The 22,805-nt window shown below is 53.8% G+C and overlaps 1 protein-coding gene and 1 long non-coding RNA gene across 2 annotated transcripts; one reads left to right on the forward strand and one right to left on the reverse strand.

The window, feature by feature from the left end:
• The first annotated feature begins 3,468 nt into the window (after window positions 1–3,468).
• LOC143642263 (regucalcin-like) lies at window positions 3,469–9,747 on the forward strand. The gene is made up of 6 exons (XM_077110552.1): window positions 3,469–3,610; window positions 6,633–6,819; window positions 7,302–7,516; window positions 8,069–8,200; window positions 9,262–9,416; window positions 9,697–9,747. Exons 1-6 carry the CDS (start codon window positions 3,469–3,471, stop codon window positions 9,745–9,747), a joined length of 882 nt encoding a protein of 293 aa, XP_076966667.1.
• Window positions 9,748–12,184: 2,437 nt separating this feature from the next.
• LOC143642219 (uncharacterized) lies at window positions 12,185–17,250 on the reverse strand. Its single transcript, XR_013155620.1, has 3 exons — window positions 17,164–17,250; window positions 13,044–13,164; window positions 12,185–12,283 (listed from the first exon to the last, which is right to left on the reverse strand). It is a non-coding gene; the product is annotated as an uncharacterized LOC143642219 (long non-coding RNA).
• Between the last annotated feature and the right edge of the window lie 5,555 nt (window positions 17,251–22,805).

The following is a 22,805-nucleotide window of genomic DNA, read 5'->3' on the forward strand; positions in this document are numbered from 1 at the left end:
CTGTACTAGTCCTGCCCGCGTGGACACACAGGGCAGGTGGGCGGGGCTGTCCTGGTCCTGCCCGAACTGGACACACCAGGCAGGTGAGCTGGGCAGTCTGATGAACAGGTGCTCATGGAAGGTGACCTTGATACAGACTCAGGGCTGTGACGTGGGCAGCGGCAGGACCCAGAGTCACTCAGGAGAGGCTCAGGTGGAGGCTCAGGCCGCAGCCTGGGGAAGAAGTCAGCTTGTCACTTGCGGGAGAGGAAAGTGCACCTGCGGGACCTTGAGGCCCAGCCAGGGCTCATGAGGGACATGGAGTGCTGGGCGCAGGAGGAGGGAGGCTCAGGCCCTGGGCTGTGGGATTTGGTGATGGAGGAGCGCTGAGCCTCTCTCTCAGGGAGACGTCTGTCCCCAGGCAGACCACAGCCTGAGCCCCACCTTGCCCCTGTGCCTCTCCCAGGAAGCAGCCTAAGGCCAGTTGACCCAAGGCTCTGGCAGACCCAGGGTGCTTTCCTGTCACAGGGTCCCTGGGCGACAACACCAGTCAGGAAGGAGTTGGGATGGGGGGTGCTCAGCTGAGCCCCAGGGGGGGCCACTCCTAGACAGGAGATGTGATAAAGCAGTGCCACCACTCACAGACCCAAAGAGAGGAGGGCAGGGTCTCATGCTCTGGACAGAGGGAGCCAGCTGACCCACCAGGGGGCAGGGGGCATGACCCCAGGGCCTAGGCCTGTGTCGGGGTCCAGCGAGTCACTCCAGCAGGTCTCCCACAGGGAGTACCGCCTGGTGGGCTCACCACAAGCACACAGGTCATTGCAGCTCCCAAGGTGCCTCAGGGCCATCACGGCTTCAATGGACAGCAAAGTGGGACGTGGGGCCAGCAGGCCGGGTCCAGCAAACTATCTCCAGCTGTCCCACAGGGAGGAAGGAGTGTCACCAGGAGGGTGAGAACTGGACACTGTCCATGTGACTGAGCCCTGCTCTGGTGGGGGAGCCCACCCCATGCCAGCAGGGTGGTAGCAGGACATCAGAGGAGTCACTATAGGGGACACAGGCTCACACTGACTTGGCACAAGGCTCCTGCTCTGGGGGAGCAGACGGGGAGAGGGTGGTGCCAGGGAGACCTGGTTGAAGAGGCTCCCAAACTCAGGGGTCTGCAGAGCTGAGCAGAGGGGAGGGGGGGAGGAGCCCCAGGGCACAGGGAGCTGCAGAGCTGAGAAGGGGGGAGGGGGGAAGGAGCCCCAGGGCCCAGGGAGCTGCAGAACTGAGAAGGGGGGAGGGGGGAAGGAGCCCCAGGGCCCAGGGAGCTGCAGAGCTGAGAAGAGGGGAGGGGGGAAGGAGCCCCAGGGCCCAGGGAGCTGCAGAGCTGAGCAGGAAGGAGCCCCAGGGCCAAGGGAGCTGCAGAGCTGAGCAGAGGGAGGCAGGAAGGAGCCTGGTGGACAGGACATCTGGAAGGCTGGGATGAGGGGCCAACTTTGGATGCAATTTCATGGCCCTGTTAGTGTCCTGCGCTTGGAAACAAAGAGTCACAGGGGCTTAAACCATTTTGCCAGTCCAGTGGAATCTTCTCCCCCAGCCTTGGAGGGCAGAAGGCTGAGAGGAGGGGTCACAGGGCTTAGCTCCCTCCACAGGCTCCAGGCAGGACTTGTCCAGCTACAGAGGGAACTTTACAGATGGCGGGAGTGCCAAGGTGGCCTTTCAGCACTTGGCCAGTGCAGGGGAACCCTGGGGCTGATGTAGGAAATGACCACAAACCAGCGGTTGAAAACCACAGGACCTTGTCCTCTGCCAGCCCTGGAGGGCAGAGGCCAAGGCCAGGGGCCCCAGGCTGAGATCCCTGCACAGGCTCCTGGTGGCCCCTCACTGCAGTCTCTGCCTCCGTCTCCACGTGGCCCCTCCTCTGTCTCTAGTGAGAACACGGCCATTGCATGAGGGCCACCTGACCCAGGATGGTGTCATGTTGAGATCATTACCTAATTACATCTGCAGAGACCCTACATGCAAAAGAAGCCCTACCCGAGGTCCCAGTGCACTTGGGGTGCTATTCAGCCCACTGGGGTAGGACATGGGGAGGCATCCCAGGTGGGGAGGAGGAAGGCAGGTGATTGACAGGAGGAGGAAGGCAGGGGAGCAGGGGCGAGTGGGCCAGCCCATGTGGGATGCCTGATAGACTTCCAAGCAGGGTGCTGGGCACGGAGTCCCGTCTGGGAGCCCGTGTGTTCTCATCTACAAACGGGGGAGTCATGGGCAGGTCAAAGGGTGTAAGTCATGAGACAGATGAGATCATCCGCCCCAGGTGCAGAAGGAAGCTGCCCGGGACTCCAGGCAGGGCCTCGGAACGGGCCAGCATTTGGCAGGTGGAGGACGAGCACAGGTGGACGGCCGGACCACCAGGGAGCGGAGAAGGGTGGGTGCCTGGCTTCCTGTTGTGAGGTCACAGGGGCATGACAAGCGGTTTGGTGCCAGGGCCCCTGGAATGTGGGAGCAAAGGGCGTGTGGGGCTCTGCGCCCTCACAGTGTGTCTCTGGGAGAGCTAGGTGCTCTGCATGGAGGCCCATCACCCTGCCTGCCCAGCCAAGGGACTGCCTGCCACCCTTGGTTTCTCTCTCCAGACCACTGTACCTTCCCACCAAGCCAAGGCAGCATTGTGTCCTGATGCTCAAGATGTCGTGAGGTCTGACACTGCCCGGCTGCTGTCTGTCCTCGGCTTGAGCATAGAGAGGAGAGCCATTGGGATGGATCAGGGGCCACCTCAGCCATCTTGACCTCAGGGTCCCACATGGCTCCCTAAATATGTCCCCTTAGCTTTGAAGAGTTGCACATCACTGGTGGTCCTGGGAGGTGTCTGCTTCTACAAGAGCCCGGCAGAGTAGGTGTGTGTCCTGCCCACTGTGGCCAGAGAGTGAGTGGACGCACCCATGCTGGGGCTGGCTCCAGGGGTAACTGCAGGCTGCCCAGCAGGGGGGCCTGACCTGTCTTCAAACCCTGAGGGCCAATCAGAAGGACCAGAGGGCACCTCCCAATCTGGGTGAGATCCAGGGCTACACACTGACCTCCCCTTGAGCAGGAGCCTTCGGGGTGAGCGGGCGCCCCCTGGGTGCAGCCAGTGCTCCCAAGAGCCCCAGCACCTTTCATGGAGTAGACGAGCTCCAGGTCCAAGCTCTCCATCCTTTCCCTTTAGACCCCCTCCACGCAGGCGGTGGCCTCTCCTGGGCTGTGGGAGCAGGAACCAGCCCCCAGCACCCACCTTGGTGGTCTCCCAGACAGGCGCCTGCAGTCCGGGGCCCTAAGGAGCTCTGGGACCAGGGTTGGGGTGAGGATGCTGCCGAGCGCTGGCTTGGAACCCAGGAGGAGGAGGTTCCCAAGGGAGTCCTTCACCCACAAGGCCGGTTCTAGCCCACGGGGAGGAGACCGTGGAGCCTGGGGTCCTTGGGTTCCGGGGCTGGAGCCTGGGGTGTGGAGGAGCTGGGCTCACTTAGCGGCATGGAGACGTGGGTGCGGGACTCCACCTCCACCACCAGCACCTCTCCTTTCGGGGACGGGGACGACATGCCTGTGCCAAGCCCTGCTCCACAGCGGGAGGAACCCGTGGCTGGGGGAGTGGCGCCCAGGACTATCTCAGAGGGTGGAGGAAGACGGGGGGGGGGGGGGGGGGGGGAGGGGGGGGCCCGCTGGTGCCTGTGAACGTGTGGGTGACACAGCCAGGTGTGCGAGGCCGGGTCGGGTCAGCAGGTGAAGCTCGGGGGTCAGCAGTCCGTTCTTTACAGGATGCCTGTGAGTAGAGCCCTGCCCAGCACCCCGCGTCCGTGTCCGTGTCCAGGGCTCCCCGTGCCTCCCCTGCGCCCCCTCTGCGCCTCCCCAGGGCTCCCCTTCGCCCCCTCTGCGCCTGTCCAGCGCCCCGTGTGCCTGCCCAGGGCTACCCTTGCCTCCCTGCCCCTCTGCGCCTGCCCGGCCAAGCCTGTGCTCCCTGTGAGCCTGCCTGGGTGAGCCCGTGGACCCCCAGTTGCAAGCCGGAGCTCTTCTGCAGTAGGGGAGGTGCACAGTGTCCCGCTGCCCAGGGCAGCCCTGTGCGAGGGGAGAACCCAGGAGGGCTGGGGAGCCGAATGGTCGTCCCTAAGGGGAAGGCTCAGCGATGCCTGGCGGGGCGCTGGCCGCGACCTCCGGGGTCTCTACGGAAGCGAGGTCCCAGGGGCTGCTGCTTCTCCCACTCTAATGCAGAGTGCACTGACGACTCCTGCAACTGCTACCTTGGCTCTGCAGGACACAGCAGGTGACATGCCACCGCCTGGGGCTCTGTTGATTTGGGGAAGCACAGAGGGAGGGACCAGGGAGGGAAGGGAGGAAGGGAATCGCCGCCCCCACCTGCTGGGGGCTGAGGAGCACGTGAGCCGCCCAAGTATGGGAGCCCTGGCCTGCTGGGCCTCCTGGTGCTGTCCAGGAAGGGCCCTGTGAACTGAGTCCCACGGAGCGCAGGGGTCTCACAGCAACCCAATTAACAGGAGCATTGAGAAGTGAGCCCTTCTGGGGCAGAGGTCTCCTGGGCGGAGAGGCCAGGGTGTGTGCTCCGGAGCCAGCCACCTGCAGATCGCACCCACCCCAGCCTCTGAGCCCGGCCCACCTGGACAGTGGCTCAGCTTAGCAGCCCCTGCTTCCCAGGCTGTAGGTGGGGGGCCTGGAAGGTGGGCACACTGTGCCACCAGAGGAAAAGGGGGACTCCTGGAACCTTGCCAGGGGGTGCCTCTTCAAGTGACGGGGCACCTGCACGTTCTGTCGACCTCTCATGCAGAGTGACTGGAGGCACAGAGGAGCCAGGAGGGGCGTGGTCTCGGCCGGCTCCCTCTGCATCCCCTTGTCTGCCTGGGTGAGGCTTCATGAGCAGAAGAGGGCTGTCCTTGAGACCACAGGATGTCACACACCCGGGAGCGCCCAGCCTGCACGGTCCAGCAGCCCTCACCTCATGACCAGGAGAATGGGACAGAGAACAGGGCACTCACAGCCCTGTCCTCCTCCCAGGCCATGGCGTCCCCCAGGATTGAGGCTGTCATCCAGGAGAGGCACAGGATGGGGGAGTGTCCCATGTGGGAAGAGGAGACAGGGCAGCTGGTGTTTGCGGACATCAACACCAGGACTGTGTGTTGGTGGAACCCACTCTCTGGGGAGGTGCAGACAGGGGGCTTAAGTGGAACTGGGGCCTGCAGATGGTGGAACAAAGGAAGTGGGCCTGGGGGGCTGCAGAGGGTCGGACAAAGGAAGTGGGCCTGGGGGACTGCAGAGGGTGGGACAAAGGAAGTGGGTCTGAGAGGTGGAGACTTTGGGCCAGAGGAAGTGGGCCTGGGGCCTGCAGAACATGGGCCTGAGGAAGTATGGGTCCCCTGGAGATCCAGGTGCTCCTGGGAAGGGAGCTGTGAGACCATCCTATGTGCCCAGGGCCCCGTGTCCCCTGAAGTCCTGGGGATCGTTTAGCTTTGAAGCTGTCCTGCCTGCTTGTGGACCCATGTCCCTGAGGTCCTAGGGCTCGTTGGTACCTTTGCCACAGGTGTCCAGCATCACTCGTGGCCTGAGGGTTGCAGGGGCCCAGCCGGGGCACCTGCTTCTTCAGCACCTGTCCCCCTGCTCCAGAGCCCCTGAAGTGTGGGCTGTCACACCCTGGGCACAGGACAGACCATGGGGTGGGAAGTCCTGGTGTATAGCTATAGTTGGAAGGACCAAAGCCGGCCTTGCTGTCATCCAGGTTAAATCCTGGAAACACTGACATCCTCCTGGCTGCTGTGTGGAGCCCGCACCTGGCTCTGACCCCGGGTTATGCCACACATGCACCTGTCCTGACTCAGGAGCTAGGGTGGGGGTGACTGTGCATTTTCCAGGCTCATGTGTGTGCGTGGACCCAGTCCACCCGTGTGGACTGCTGACCCCTGTGGATTCACACACCTGGGAGGTACCTGTGTGTCTGAGAGGCTTGCACACCTGTGTGGATGACGACCCCTGTGGATTCACACACCTGGGAGGTACCTGTGTGTCTGTGGGGCTTGCACACTTGTGTGGCTGATGACCCCTGTGGATTCACACACCTGGGAGGTGTGTGTCAGAGGGCTTGCACACCTGTGTGGACTGCTGACCCCTGTGGATACACACACCTGGGAGGTACCAGTGTGTCTGTGGGGCTTGCACACCTGTGTGGATGAAGACCCCTGTGGGTTTTCTGAGGAGCAGAAGCAGCACTCTGGGAGCATCCCCCACTCACCCTCCCCCTCCCCAAGGGCAGGTGCCACTGTCCCCCTTGCAGATCAGGGCTGGCCCCAAGTCTGTATCTGGCCTCAGGCGCCCTCCTGTGGAGCCTGCCCCAGGAGGGCTCAGGGGCACCCGCGGCTCTCACACTGGCACTGACGTGAGGAGAGGCCAGCACTCTCCACTCCTGCAGTCCTGGTGGCCCTGCAGGCAGGCTCGGCAGCCTCCAGTCCCATCTGGAGGCCCTGTGGTGGCCATCGTGGGGAGGGGGTGCAGAGAGGTGGTCCACGCAGGCCCAGCAGGACTGGTCCTGTGCTGAGATGTGCTCTGTGCCCTGATGGTGCCTCCTGGCGGGAGCCCCATGGGTGGAGTCTCCTGGAGAAGCAGCAGCTGGGCCACCCTGCTGTCCTCTGTCCCCCCAGGAGACCCTGTTGGCTGTGTGGCTCTGCACCGAGAGGGCAGCTACGTGGTGGCCTCTGGCACCTGCCTTGGCCTCCTGGACTGGGAGAAGGGGCAGGTGGAGTGGGCGGCCTGGCTGGACAGGGACAAGCCCCACAACAGGTTCAACGACGGGAAGGTGGACCCCGCCGGGAGGTTTTTGGCAGGTGGGCTGCTGAAAGGACTGGCCCAGGCCACCTGCAGAGCCTCCCGTCATGGCGGGTGCCGGCTGGGTGGGGACCTCAGGAGCCCTCCCCAGGCTGCTGGCAAGCGGCCCCCGAGGCCATGCAGGTGCTGGGCAGCCCACAGGTTCCCTCCCGCTCCAAAGCCCATGGCTTCCATGTCATTCTTCCCAGATCCCTGCCCAGAGAGGACCCTGGGAGGGTCGAAGCAGCCAGGGTGGGGCAGTGGCCAGAGGCCATTCACCTGCGGCTGAGGGCCCTGCACCTCTGCCTGAGCAGGACTCTTCCCAGTGGAACATCCCTGGGGTGCCCCCTTCGCCCAGCACAGAGGCTCACTCACAGATGCCGCCTGAGGGCCATCCTGCCTGCTGTCCCCCAACTAGGGTGACCACAGCTCTCTGCACAGCGGGTCTGTGTGGGGTGGGCAGGACAGGGTGGGGTGCTGACCACTGACCTTCCACTCTCTCCAAGCACCATGCCAGAGGCGTCCGCCCCAGGAGTGTGGGAGCCGGGGCAGGGCTCCCTGTACACACTTTATGCTGACCGCTCCGTGGTCAGACAGCTGGACCAGCTGGGCATCCCCAACGGGCTGGACTGGTCCCTGGACCATCACACTCTCTACCACGTGGACGGCCTGGACTACTCTGTACGGTTCTATGACTACGACGTGCAGACAGGAGGCCTGGGTAGGGGCCACCGTTGCTAGCCCCCCACGCCCTCCCCAGAGGAAGGCCTCCGTGGCCAGCCCCCACACCCTCCCTGGATGGGGCCACCGTGACCAGCCCCCCCCACACCCTCCCTGGGGTAGGAGCCTCCGTGGTCAGCCCTCACACCCTCTATGGGTGGGGCCACCATGGCCAGCCCCCATGCCCTACCTGGGCGGGGCCTCCCTGGCCAGCCCAGCACACCCTCCCTCAGGTATGGGCCTCTGTGGCCAGCCCCTCATACCCTCACTGGGGTAGGAGCCTCCATGGCCAGCTCCCCACATCCTCCCTGAAGTATGGGCCTCCATGGCCAGCCCCATAAGCCCTCACTGGGCGGGACCAACCATGGCCAGCCCCCCATGCCCTTCTCGGGGAGGGCCTTTTATGGCCAGCCCCCCACACCCTCCTGAGTCCCCTCCTGGGGTCCCAGATGCACCACGGGGTCTGTCACTCCCTCACGTTGTTGAGGCCACACTATGTCACCCCCTGGTCTGGGCAGTGAGGGGCCACGCGCCTCTGTCTGTCCTGCCGCAGCAAACCCACGACTGGTGTGCCAGCTGGAGCCAGAGCAAGGCATGCCAGATGGGCTGTTCATGGACACCACGGGGACACTCTGGATGGCCTGCATTGATGGAGGCAGGGTGATCCGCATGGACGCCGAGACAGGTGTGTGCACAGGGCAGTCGGTCAAGGAGGGACCATGGGGTGCTCTGTGCCACGGTGTTCAGGGTCCAGGAGTGGGACCACTTGCTTGTCCAGCTACAGGGGGACCTGTGCAGATGGGCAGTGCAGGGAACACAGGGGCTGATGTAGAAAATGACCACAAAGCAGCGGTTGAAAACTACAAGACCTTGTCCTCTCCCACCCTGGAGGGCAGAGGCTGGACCAGGGTCACAGGCTGAGCTCCCTGCACAGGCTCCAGGGGGCTCCTCCTGCCTCTCCAGCTCCTGGGCTCCAGGTGGCCCTGGCCTGGTGGCCCCTCCCTGCAGTCTCTGCCTTCGTCTCCACGGGGCTCCTCCTCTGGGTCTGTGTCCCCTCCTCTGTCTCTTGGGAGGACACGGCCATTGCATGAGGGCCACCTGACCCAGGAGGAGCCCATCTCAGACCCTTCACTAACGACCTCTGCAGAGACCTGTTCCCACACCAGGTCCCACTCACAGGTTCTGGGGTGCAAATGTGGACAGGACCCACCTCTTACCATGGTGTCCAGTTCCCTCCATGAGCTCCAGAGAGGCTCCTCCTGCCTCTCCAGCTCCTGGGCTCCAGGTGGCCCCTCACTCCAGTCTCTGCCTCTGTCTCCACGGGGCTCCTCCTCTGGGTCTGTGTCCCCTCCTCTGTCTCTTGGGAGGACATGGCCATTGCATGAGGGCCCTCTGACCCAGGAGGAGCCCATCTCAGGACCCTTCACTAACGACCTCTGCAGAGACCCTGTTCCCACACCAGGTCCCACTCACAGGTTCTGGGGTTCAAATGTGGACAGGACCAACCTCTTACAATGTGTTCAGCTCCCTCCAGGAGACTGGCCTCTCCAGCTCCTGGGCTCCAGGTGGCCCTGCTGACCCCTGCAGTCCATGAGGAAGGGCAGACTTGGGGATCAAGTGCTGCAGGTGCCAGGGAGAACCAGCCGGCCCAGGGCCCCACTGGGGAGTGGGCACAGTCAGGCCACCTGGGGTCCAGCAGCAGATGGGTGGCTGGGCTTCAGGGATGTACCTGAGCTTTACTCACAGGGACGCGGCTGTGCAACCTGGAGATGCCAGTGTCCAGGGTGACGTCCTGCTGTTTCGGAGGGGCTGACTACTCCGACCTGTACGTGACCTCTGCAGCGGACAGCCTGAGTCCAGAGCAGCTGTTGCGGGAGCCGCAGGCAGGACACGTCTTCAAGGTCAGTGGGGTGTCCCTGCCAGGGTCAGCTTGGCTCCCGGCCATGTCTGCTCGGCCAGGTGTAACGCATCTTGACCTAGGGGACTGGAGCGGGCTTGGCAGCATCCATGGGGACATCTGTCCACCTGGAAAACAGCCCTCCCAAGGCCCCATGTGCCCTGCTGTACACAGAGACGTTTACGGGAGGTTTAGGAAGCTGGTGTGGCTGGCACTGCCGTGGCTGGTGCTGCCGGGAGACTTAGCTGTGCCTAGGGACTCACCTCCACCCTCTCCTCCCGCAGGTCCTGGGCCTGGGGGTGACAGGCCTTGCATCCTGCCACTTCTCTGGCTGAGGAACCCCACCGTCCAATGCAGCTTGAGCCAGGCCTCCGTCCCTGGGGTCAGGCCAGGCTCGGCTCTGGCAGGGCACTCCCTGCCTGACCACTGTTCACAGCTGATAATAAATGTGGCCACCTCAACGTCATCTGTGCAGCTGCTGCCCTGGGATGTGCCCCCCCCCAGGACTGCCCCATGCTATGTCCAGTGTCACCCAGCTTCAGCTTGTAATGCCCCTGTGTGTTCAAGGTCCCCACAGGTCACCTGCATTCCCCAGAACATGTGGCCACACTGGTGTCTTGGCCTCTCTGCCTCCACTTGGTGCTGGGTCACTGAGAGCTGGAACCTGAGCATGGGCTGTAGCTGTGCTGGACGTGCACAAGTCCATCAGCCAGGGATCGAGCTGGACATCAGTTGCCTTCACAGCACTGGGCGCCCAGCGCCTCTACTTCCAAACAGCCCATTTACCCCTGGAAGGCACCTGCACTCCAGCAGTACCCAGTCCCCTGCCCAGCCCCATCACCTGCCCACTGCCTGTGTCTCGATGGCCTGATGTGGATAGGTCCTGCCCATGGAATCCACACTATGTGACCCTCTGTGTCAGCTTCTCTCACCGAGCCCCAGGTCTCAAGGTCCGTCCCACTTGTAGCATGTGTCAGAGCTGAAGTCCTTTTCAGGACTGAGTAATATTCCATCATGTGGATGGACTCATCCTGTTCCCCATTCCTCCTCAGTGGACAACTGGGTCACTTCTCCTTTCTGACCCTTGTGCATGGTGCTGCTGTGAATGTTCACACACAAGTTTTCATTCCAGCGTCTGTTTCTGGGTCTTCAGGGACGTACCTAGGCTGGAGGTAATGTGGAATGTGAACTCCCTGCATAACCCCAAGAGGCCCCTGCGCACTGTGCCTGCACAGGGGCTCCACGCTGCCCTCCTCAAATGCACATGCTAAGAGTGACGTAGAACGTTGAGTTCCCAACTCCAGAGGGCTCAGCACAGAGCTCCTGGAGGTCCCCACACAGGTGGCCTGCAGCTGCACACGGCTCTGCTTGCCAGCTGCTGGGAGTCTCTGTCCTGGGGTCCCCGTGGTCATGGTGGCAGAGTGCAGCTTGTGCTGTGGGCAGGGGCCGGCAGTGCTGTGAACAGGAAGGCCGTCCTGGGGCTCGAGCCTCCATCCTGGGAGTGAGGCCTGTGTGGAGTTGGTCCTGGCCTAGTGGTCAGTCCTGGAGAGGGGCAGCTGGCCTGGGAAGAGGGAGAGACCAGGTCTCAGGTGCAGCCCCTGATACAGGGTGCTGAGGGGCCAGGCGGGGACCTTAGGGAGGCCAAGCAGGGGCCCAGGAAGTGGGCATCCTCCTGCTGACCACCACTGTCCGCTCAGGGGCTGGGAGTCCAGGAGGCAACTGTGTGGGAGACCAACTTTGACGTGACTGAGTCACACTCCCCCGCTGGGTGCTGAGGCGCTCAGTCACAGAAATGTGGCAGAGCTTTCCCCACCTTCTTGGGTTCAAGGATCGGTGTCTGGGGCATGGATTTGTCTTGCTACAGCCCATGGGTGGACCTACGCTCACCTGTTCCTTTGTGATATAACCCTTGCCCTGTTTAGGGTAGAATCTTCCATGGAAGTGCCTTGTGGGTCCCCTTCTCTTACTGTGTCCTTGGGTGTGGCCTACCCAGGTGTCAGTCAACCTGCTGACAGTGGACATCATGAAGATAGACTCAGCCCCCTGAAACCTGACCCCTTGCCTCATTTGAATAGCTTCTCCTCAATAAAAGGGGTCAGTGCATGCTCTTTCTCTCTCTTCCTGAGGACCCTTAAGGTCAGAGGAGCCATCACAACGACCCCAAAGAAAAAGGTATTTGTATCTCTTGTGTGGTCATTTTGCACAGCCCAGTCAGCCCAGTTTACCTGGAGTGGCCCCTGAGCCTTTTAGTTGCAAGAAGAGAAACCTGGCACATGATTTTGGAAATTCAAATGGAAATGAAACCCATTAAACACTATTTGTCAAAAAGTGGTGATTTAACAAGCTTTGAAAACTATATTCAGTGAAATGAAAGTATATGCAAACCAAAATTTCCACAAAAATTGACTCATAATCATCCATAACTAAAATTTGAAAAAAAAAAAATTAAAGAGAAACAGAAGAAAATCCATGTAATCTTTGTGATACTGTGTGTGTGTGTGTGTGTGTGTGTGTGTGTGTGTGTGTATTCTGGAACTGGGGACCAAATGCAGGGCAGCACACATGGTGGACAACCTCAGCTACATACAACCTCAGCTACAATACTCAGCTACATTCCTAGCCCTTGGTGATGAGTTTTAACACACAATACTAAAAGTAAATTGGCAGAAGAAAATACTGATAGCATGGACTTTATAAAATCAAATTTTTACCAAGTGTGGTGTTGCATGCCAAGAATCCTAATTACTCAAAAGGATGAGGCAGGGGGGCTGGGGATGTGGCTCAAGCGGTAGCACACTCACCTGGCATGCGTGCGGCCCAGGTTCAATCCTCAACACCACATACAAACAAAGATGTTGTGTCCGACGAAAACTAAAAAAAATCAATATTAAAAAATTCTCTCTCTCTCTCTCTTTAAAAAAAAGGCTGAGGCAGGGAGATTGCAAATTCAAGGCCAGCCTGGGAGATTTTTAAAGGGATGGGGTATAGCTCAGTGGTAGAGCACCTGCCTGGCATATGTGAGGCCCTGGGTTCAATCCCCAGCATCACATGAAAAAATTAAATTGTATACTCTGTGAAAGACAGAACAAAAAGAAAAGCTATAGACTGAGATAAATTATTTACAACATGCAATTCTCTTGTGCAGAAACCTCTTGTGAAGAAGCATACCACATAACTAAGGCAGACAAGGCCATCAAGGAGGTGCAGCTAACTCCCTGTTCCTTAAGTGTGGGCCCTCTATAATGACTTCCTCCAGAAACACATACAATAGGGACATGCAGAGAACAGTAACTCCACAGTCAGAAACTTGAAAGGCACTCCCCAGCCAGCTGAGCACACTCATACTAAAGTGACATTCACCTTGAGGGCTTGAGATGACAGAGCAGCTCTCCACCTCTGTGACCTGCTTGCCCCAGACCCACAGCCCCAGGATAAATATGAGAAAAACACGGAAACTTGAAAGGCACTCCCCAGCCAGCTGAGCACACTCAGTACTAAGGTGACATTCACCTTGAGGGCTTGAGATGACAGAGCAGCTCTCCACCTCTGTGACTGCTTCCCCCAGACCATGGCCCAAGTCTAGATGTGAGGAAAAACAAGTAAACCCCAAAGTAGAACAATCTACAAATACCTGACAGGTCCTCCCCATGTGCCGAGGTCACTGGAACAAGGAAGTTCAGAGAAACTGTCACCCCAAGAGGAGTCTACAGAGACATGTTGACTGGATGTCATTTGGGGTCCTGGATGGGGTCCTGGAACAGGAAGAGGCAGAACTGAGAATCCAGAGGAAATACAACTTCAGTTATTTATAGCATACTAGTGTTGATTCTTCATGACAAATGGTCTAAGATGTTAAGACATCTGAGATAGTGCACCTAAGTCATCACAAGGGCAAAGTCAGGTTGAGGCTTCCTTTGAAATTTCTGTATAAAGATAAAGATACTCAAATAAAACTTTAAACATGACTACATTTCCAGGCTGGATTGTGGCTCCATGGTAGAGAGCTCACCTAGCATGCACAAGGCACAAGGACATGCCAGTCACATGCCTGTCATCCCAGTTACTTGGGAGGCTAAGGTAAGAGGATCATACATTTGCGGCTCACCTGGGCAATACAGCAAGACCATGTCTCAAAATTAAATTTTAAAAAGGGCTAGGGATGTATGTAGCTACGTGCTTCCCAAGCACATACAAGGCCCTGAGGTCAACACCCAGTGTGAACAAAAACTCTCCAGGCCACACAACTGATCATAGACAACCATTGTAGGAATAGAACAGGGAAGAAGCCATTATATCAAACCTCCCTAAAATAATTAAAGTAAACCTGCACTTTGTTCAGCTCACAATGCTAACATATCTAACCTCTGCTTCTACTAATTTAAATATGATAATATTTTAAATATGATAGCTTTTTAAATATGATAAAAAGTGTATGTACTTTTCTAATAAACCCAGCAGATGTGCAATATACTCAACTCTGCTCTAAAAGCCAACTTATAAGCACATAGGGGCACAATCATAAGGATAAAATGTAATTATGGCACTTCACATGAAATAACTCTTAGTGTTAATAAACATATAACCTCAAAAGAAGAAATTCAAATTTCTGAACTCAAAACATAATGGTATATTTTCAATGATACTTCAAACAGATACAAAACACAAACAGAGTTCTCCAACAAGAATTCCTGGCAATATACAAAGCATCATGCTCATCAGAAAACCCAATCCTTTGCTTGCAATGAATAAGAAAACAACTTTTTATAAATGTAAAACTTTAGGGCCTGAGAATGTTGCTCAGTGGTAGAGCACTTGCCTAGCATATGTGCGGCACTGGCTTCGATTCTCAGGACCACATAAAAATAAACAAATGTAGAACTTTAATAAGACATAGGGATATGCTTTCTAAATTGAAAAATAGAAAAGAAAATGTTTGTTTAAAAATTTATTTTTAGTAAAAAATATTTCTTAATTACACAACTCAGCTATTGACTTGTCTCTTACACATTGTAATGACTTGGATCCTAAGGAAACTTTATCTACAGTGGTTTTAAAAATCATGCAGGGGATGGGCTGGGGATGTGGCTCAAGCAGTAGCGCGCTCGCCTGGCATGCATGCGGCCTGGGTTCGATCCTCAGCCCCACATACAAACAAAGATGTTGTGTCCGCCGAAAACTAAAAAATAAATATTAAAAAATTCTCTCTAAAAAAAAAAAAAAGAATCATGCAGGGGACTGGGGTTGCGGCCCAGTGATAGAGCACTCGCCTAGCATGTGCAAGGCCCTGGGTTTAATCCTCAGCACCACATATAAATAAAATAAAATAAAGGTACTGTGTACAACTAAAAAATAAATATTAAAAAAAGGATCAGGTGGGGTTGTGGCTCAGTGATAGAGTGCTTCCTTAGCATGTGCGAGGCCCTGAGTTAGATCCTCAAAAGCACATAAAAATAAATAAAGGTTAAAAAAAAAAAAGAATCATGCAATATAATATTGACATTGAAATTTTTTCTTAGAAAAATTTCATCTAAATCTGGAAGAGATATTGTGATATATATATATATATATATGTGTGTGTGTGTGTGTGTGTGTGTGTGTGTGTGTAAATACATAATGTTTTTGAACATATCTCTGGATACCTCTGATGCTTGAGTTCTAGCAAATGACATTGTATGTGTGTGTGTGTGTGTGTGTAAAAATATATGTGTGTGTGTATGGTGCTGGGATGGAACCCAAGGCCTCTCAATTGCTAGGCAAGTGCTCTGTCACTGAGCTGCATACCCAGTATGCAAAGACATCTCAATAAGCAGAAAATAATTAAAATCATTTAAGATTATCATGAGAATTTCCAAACAAGACAAGTTTCTCAATGGAAAACAAAGAAAGCAAAAAGCATATTTTAAAAATATTGCTGAGGGAAAACAGCAGAAGTTCACAGGATTAAGAATTCTGTAGAAAATTAAAAAGAACTGAAAACCTGGTGGACATGGGGCATTTCCTAGGAAATACAGACATTGCAAAACAACTAAATTAAGAAAACTCAATCGATCCATTAGCATAGCAAAGTTGGAACTGCTGCTGGGAGATCTCCCACTGGAAAAGACCCTGGGATCATTAGGTCTCACAGCTAAGTGTTACCTGACCTTTCACAAATTCTGATTTTATTTCAAATGTTTATGATCTAGATAAAAAAAAAAAGGTGACTTTCCTAAATTCAGTTCATGTTCCATCAAAGCCTGATATAGTCAAGATATTTCATCCATGTAGAACGTCAATGTTTATTCAACAGGCTATTTTGTGCACCACTGCAAACGTACTGTCAATTAGTGCCCTGAGCTGTGGCTGAGAGAGGCAGGGCCTGGAAACAGGGTAGGGTCTGGAGGAGGGCCACAGTCTGGACAGGGCAGGGATCTGGAGAAGAGATGTGGGGGCCTTGGGGGAGGGGTCTAGGCAGAGTCTATGGAGGATGTGGTCTGGGGGATGGGGTGGGGTCAGGAGAAGAAAGGCAGGCCTGGAAGAGGGGTCTGGAGGAGGGTCAGAGCCAACAGGAGGGACAACAGATGGTGAGGAATACTGGCCTTGGTGGTCACTCACTCAGAGCCCCTAGTTCTCTAGCCTTCCATCCCAACAACCCACCTCAGGGAAACTGACCTGAGCTGGGTGGAGGCAGCAACAGTCTGCCTCACCCACCACCCTCCACCTGGTACAGTAGGCCCCAGAAGCTTCACTGAATCCTGGGCAGAAGTCCCTGGCCATCCACCACCCCTGCCTGCTCTGTACCAGCCACCATAAAGTGCATGGAAGTAGCAGGTATTCCACTGAAAGAGGAGAGGACCCGGGTACGGTAGTATACACCATCATAATCCCAGCTACTTAGGGAGACAGAGAAATGAAAATTCTAAATTTGAGGCCAGTCTGGGCAATTTAGCAAGATCCTCTCTCAAAAAGAGAAGTGAGGGTGTTGCTCACTTATAGGCGTAGAGCACTTACATAGGATACATGAAGTACTGAGTTCAAATCCCAGTCTAAAATATGTATATAATTTAAGGCAACGGGTACACTGTTTTTATAAGACCCAATTCCTTTTATTCTACATTCATCTTATCATCATTTAAATGCATTACCACATTCATGAACAATGAATTATTTTGGCAGAAGCTGTAGAGCACTTGAAAACTAAAATGTAAGATGCTATTTATTATAGATCAATCAATTCAAGATAAATGATTTCTAAAATGAAGATGTAAGTCAGTGGAAAAGTAGATTGGGCTCATAGAAACCTGACTCTCCAACATATTGGTGCAGGGCAGGCACTGACTTCCTCAACAAGATCCATAAAATTCAAAAAATAAAACCAAGACGCAATAAGTGGAATGCCTTCAAATTAAAATGCTCTGACAAGTGAGGGAAATAGGATCATGAAGAGAGCCCCTCAGAATGGGAGAAAGTCTTTTCCATCTACTTTTCCAACAAGGGATTAATATCCAGAAATATAAATAACTGAAAACATGTAACAACAGAAAAATGAATAGCTCAACACAAAAATGGGTGAAAGAACTAAGCAGACATTTCTCAAAAGGAGAAATACAAATGGCAAAAAAAACATGGGAAAAAAAAGGTTCAACATGCCTGGCAATCAGAGAAATGCAAATCACATCTACATTAAGATTTCATCTCCAGTTAGAAGGGCAAACATCAGGAATACAAAAACCAACAAACTCTAGTGAGGATAGGGAGAAAGGTACACTCACCTGTTGTTTGTGCAGACGAGTGCAACCAACCACTATGGACAGCAGTACAGAGATTCCTCAAGAAACTAGAAATGAAGCCATCACATGATCTAGCTCTTCCTCCCACCCTTTTTTTGGGGGGAGGGGGGGTATTTACCTAAAAGAACAAAAATCAGCATGCTATAGGAATACAGCCATATCAATGTTTAAGCCAGCACAATTCTCAGTAGCCAAGCTATGAAACCTTCCCAGGTGTCTGTCAACAGATGAGCAGATAAAGAAAGCATGGCATATACACACATCAGAGTTTTACTCAGCCATAAAGGAGAATGAAATTACTGCATCTGCTGGTAAATGAATGGAACTGGAGAACATCATGCTAACTGAAATAAGCCAGACTCTGAAAGCCAAGGGTCAAATGTTTTATCTTATACACAAAAACTAGAGGTAAATAAGGAAATATAAAATGGGGAGATCCCATAAAAATAGAAAGGAGGTCAGTGGAATAGAAGGGGGTGTAGGGGGAGAGAGGAGGGATGGGAAAAGGGAGGAACTGCAGAATGAAACTGACCAAACGATCTAAGTACATATACGACCACACCACAGTGAATTCCCCCTCCATGTCTGTCTATAAACCACCAGTTTAACAAAACAATAAATAAATAGAAGGAAGACTACTAGAGAAAGGGGAGCAGGAGGACGGAGGTGGAGGGAACATGGAAATACTGGGGTGAAACTGAACAAATTATACTCCATGCATGTCCGCATACATCAAAATGGACCCCACTATTATGGATAAGTAAAATGCACCAGGGCTGGGGCTGTGGCTCCGTGGTACAGCACTCACCTAGCACACGTGATGCCCTGGGTTTGATCCTCAGCACCACATAAAAATAAATAAATAAAGGTATTGTGTCCAACTACAACTAAAAATAATATTTAAAAAAATTTTCAAAAGAAGGAAGATGCACATATACTGACAATTAAACTGGAATTCTCTCAACCAAAGAAAAATTTGGTTTATGAGTTTAGTTTTGTGAGTTTAGTTCCATGAAATGTGGTTCATGAGTTTAGTACATGGAATAAACTTTCTTAATATTTTTAGATGTAGATCAAACAAACACCTGTATCTTATTTATTTATATGTGGTGCTGAGGATCAAACCCAGGGCCTCACACATGCTAGGCAATCACTCTACCAGGAAGCTTCAGTTCCAGCCCTGAAATATATTTTTAATAAATGAATTTGTTACAAATAACATACTAAACTGAAATAAAGTAGTAGGCTGGTAACACTTGTGCTTTTCCATATTTCCGTGTTCTTTTCTACTACTTTGACACCATTAAAATAATAAGGAGGGCTGGGGTTGTGGCTCAGTGGCAGAGCACTTGCCAGGATGTGCGAAGCACTGGGTTTGATTCTCAGTATCAATAAATAAAACACAATCATGGACAACTAAAATAATATTTGAAAAAATAAGCAATAAGGAACACAAGTAATGGAGTCTCTCCTGGGCTTAGAACCCTCGTTCATCATTCCTCCTTCATCCCACCCAGGATCTCCAGGAAAAACCTGGGGTAACTGTAGGAAGATGATGAGGGGCTGGGGCTCCGGGGTAGAGCAGTCGCTGAGCACGTGCAAGGCTCTGGGTTCAATCCTCAGCACCACATAAAAATAAATAAATTAAATAAAGATATTAGGTTCAACTACATCTAAATTTTATTTTAAATTATGACAATATATACCTAATGTAAATTATTTTTAAACAGACGATGAGGGTCACAACCTAGACCTGCTGCAGAGCCAGCCTGAATGAAATAGTGAAGGAGCAGGGCGCACAGCCAGGCTTTCCTCAGTTCAGTCCCAAGATGGGGCTCTCTCCTCACCAACACCACATTTCCCACACCTACTGCGGGTCATTCCAGAAGCTTCTAGTGCAATTCCCTCAGGCAACTCAGAACAAGAGAGCTCCAGGCATCCCTAGATACATGACCGACAGTGTCCCTGAGCCAGGCATCCACCGGAGGTAGCTCTGAGGAGAAGGGAGCTCTGGGCATCCCTACAGACATGACGCACAGTGTCCCCAAGCCAGGCATCCACCTGAGGTAGCTCTGAGGAGAAGGGAGCTCCATGCATCCATAGAGACATGACCCACAGTGTCCCCAAGCCAGGCATCACCCTCAGGCAGTTCTGAAAATAAGGGCGCTCCAGGGGTCCCTAGAGACATGACAATAGACCCAGCCTGATTCCCTCTTAAAATTGGGAACCATCTTGCCACAAAGCCATGAAAAGCTAATTTTGGTTTCACTGTAAATTACTGCAGATTCTGAACCTGCTTGGAATGCCTCCCCGGGGCCTTGGACTCCCCCTGCCTGGCCATCTGACCAGACAGCAGCCCTCTCTGAAACTGCAGTGACGCCCCATAAACCCTGGCCTTCCCTGGCCAGACAATGCCGCTCTCTGAGGCTCTAATGACCTTCATAAATTCTGATGTTGGGGCCAGCAAAAATGTAAACCAGCCTTTGTGCTCTGCTGTCCGAGTGTTGCTAGCTGTAACCCCCTTTGTGGAACTTCCTGGGTATGGAGCTGCGCTGCGAGGGATCTGGGGCTGTCTTTTCCCGTAGTTTTGGGTGGGAGAAGCAGCCCGGATGGTGGAAATAATCAGCTTGATTTCATTTGATTTTAATTGGAATCACTGGTCTTTTCTTTGCGTCCTGGTCTAACAGTGACCCACAGTGACCCCGAGCCAGGTGGCTCCCTGAGGCAGCTCTGAGGAGAAGGGAGCTATGGGGGTCCCTAGAGACATGACCCACAGTGTCCCCAAGCCCAGTGTCCACCTGAGGTAGCTCTGAGGAGAAGGGAGCTACGGGGGTCCCTAGAGACATGACCCACAGTGTCCCCAAGCCCAGTGTCCACCCGAGGTAGCTCTGAGGAGAAGGGAGCTACGGGGGTCCCTAGAGACATGATCCACACTGTCCCTGACCCAGGTGGCTCCCTGAGGTAGCTCTGAGGAGAAGGGAGCTACGGGGGTCCCTAGAGACATGACCCACAGTGTCACCAAGCCCAGTGGCTCCCTGAGGCAGCTCTGAGGAGAAGGGAACTATGGGCGACCCTAGGACCCACAGTGCCCCCAAACCAGGCGCCCACCTGAGGCAGCTCTGAGAAGGGAGCTCCAGGTGTCCCTAGAGACATGACCCCCAGTGTCCCCGAGCCAGGCGGCTCCCTGAGGTAGCTCTGAGGAGAAGGGAGCTACGGGGGTCCCTAGAGACATGACCCACAGTGTCACCAAGCCCAGTGGCTCCCTGAGGCAGCTCTGAGGAGAAGGGAACTATGGGCGACCCTAGGACCCACAGTGCCCCCAAACCAGGCGCCCACCTGAGGCAGCTCTGAGAAGGGAGCTCCAGGTGTCCCTAGAGACATGACCCCCAGTGTCCCCGAGCCAGGCGTCCACCTGAGGTAGCTGTGAGGAAAAGGGGGCTCGGGCCCTCCCTGGAGGGCGACCCACAGTTTCCAGGAGCCAGGCTCTGCCAAGTGGGTGCTGAGGAGAAAGCTCACCTCTCACCCTGAAGGAGGAGGACTGGCGTTGAAGATGGCAGCGAGGCCCCGCCCCTGATGACCACGCCCCCCGATGGCCAAGTGCCCGGATAGCCACGTGCCCGATGGCCACGCCCCTAATGGCCAGTTTGATGGCCACGCCCCGCAGGACCCTGCTCATGCTCAGAGGTGGTGCCCACCCCTAGTTCCTGGTAAACCTCAGCCCTTTCTCCACTCTCAGCTGTTACTGGATAGAACCTGTCCCCACTGCTGTCACAGGTCTGGCAGAGTTGGCTGTGTCACCATGGAGTGGAATCTCAGGAGAGGAGAAAAAGGAGCCAGAAGCCCACCTCCCCGTACACCAGAGAGCAGGGAGCTGAAACGCCAAACCCCAGCTCTTGAGCTCCAGCAAAAGAAAATTTAAAGTCAGACACCAAAAGCCATGCAGGAGAGGGTTCTGAGAAGTGACAGTGAGGTGGAAATAGACTAAGAGAAAAGTGAGGCTTCAGCAAAACCACTCTCAAGGGGAGAGAGGGCATCTCCAGGCAGGGAATAAAAGGAGACAAGGCTGTCCCTAAACTTCATTACTGTTGATGTTTTCAGGAGAACTGGGGACCACCTCTGTACTCTGCCCATCAGGTGGTCAACTCCTCCTTCACGTTGGGCAGTGGAGTTGTTGACCTTAGCTGGTCCTCTCCAGAACTGTCACGGTGGCCATCCTATTAGGGGGCTTCATCTACAAGTCAGTCCGTGTTGATGTGGGCACTGGGGTCAATTGCTGGTCAGAAGTTACCTTAGTGTGACTGTGCTACTAAAGGGATCTTCTGTAGTGGCACCCCCTCCTCCACAGAAAATCTTAACTAAGTTTCCCCAGAAATCTTCACCATAATTGATTTGAGGACTCTCAGCAAAAGAGTCTCTGTCTACAAGAGAGATCAATGTAGGTAAACTTCCTATTTTCCTGTTTCTCTATTTCACTTGGCCACTGCCCTGGAAGAAATCATCACTCCAGGTGCTCAACACCCCATTACTAGTTTACCACAGACATTTATCCAGTTTAGCAGTTTGTAGAAGTGTGGGGAGCCACTCTGAATGACCCACACCTTCCAGTCCTGAAGCAAGAGGCTCTGACGGATCATTTCAATCAATTCATGGTGACTCGGGCATTGTCCCAGCTCAGAAAGTCGAGGCATGTATTCAGATGTAGGTCTCTCCCCTGAGGTTGAGCTACACTCACCTGTTGCTCTGTAATCCAACCCCTTTGCCCCGTTTGGGATAGAATGGTCCATGGAAACTCCCTTTGTGTGTCCCCTGCTCTTGCTCTGCCTTTGGGTGTGGCCTTAGATGTCAGTCAACCTGCTGACACAGACATCAGGAAGCTAGACTCAGCCCCCTGAAACCTCACCCCTTGCCTCATTTGAATGGCTTCTCCTCAATAAAAGTGTTCAGCAGGAGTGTGTGTGTGTGTGTGTGTGTGTGTGTGTGTGTGTGTGTGTCTGTGTGTTCTCTCTCTCTCTCTCTCTCTCTCTCTCTCTCTCTCTCTGCAGACCCTTAAGGTCAGAGAAGCCATCACCATAGGACCCAAAGGAAAAGGTATTTCTCTGTCTCTATGTGATTATTTCACACAGCCCAGTTCACCTGGAGTGACCCTGAGTGTTTTAGTCATTAGAAAGGTGACCATTTGTGGCCCATATGGAACCCCAGGATGAATTTTGGAAATTTAGTGGGTTTGGAATTTCTCTCCAGAAGTTAAGCACGCTTAGGATTGCAGAGTATTGTGGGCTGAATTGCAGAAAGTAAGTGAAGTAGAAGAAAAATCTGTGACATTAACTTTTTAATATTTGGGAGTAGTTTGTCTTTAGAAAGAAAAAAAAATTATAATTCTAGAGACTCTAAATGTAAAGAATTATTAAGATGATTAATGGGATACGTTGTTAAGTCAGGCCTCCCCCATGGGGAAAGTGCTTTTGTGGACTTTTTTGGATTGTTTTTGTGAATTTTTTTGTATTTTGAAATATTAGGTAAAGATTTTGGGGGGTTATATACTAGAAGTCTGTGCTTGGAAAGTGAGAAAAGGGGAAGGAGGATTTTCTGATGAGACTTGGTACAAGGATTCTTTAGCTGTGGAG

Source organism: Callospermophilus lateralis, chromosome 11 (assembly GCF_048772815.1).
Source record: "Callospermophilus lateralis isolate mCalLat2 chromosome 11, mCalLat2.hap1, whole genome shotgun sequence".
In the NCBI taxonomy this organism is placed as follows: domain Eukaryota; kingdom Metazoa; phylum Chordata; class Mammalia; order Rodentia; family Sciuridae; genus Callospermophilus; species Callospermophilus lateralis.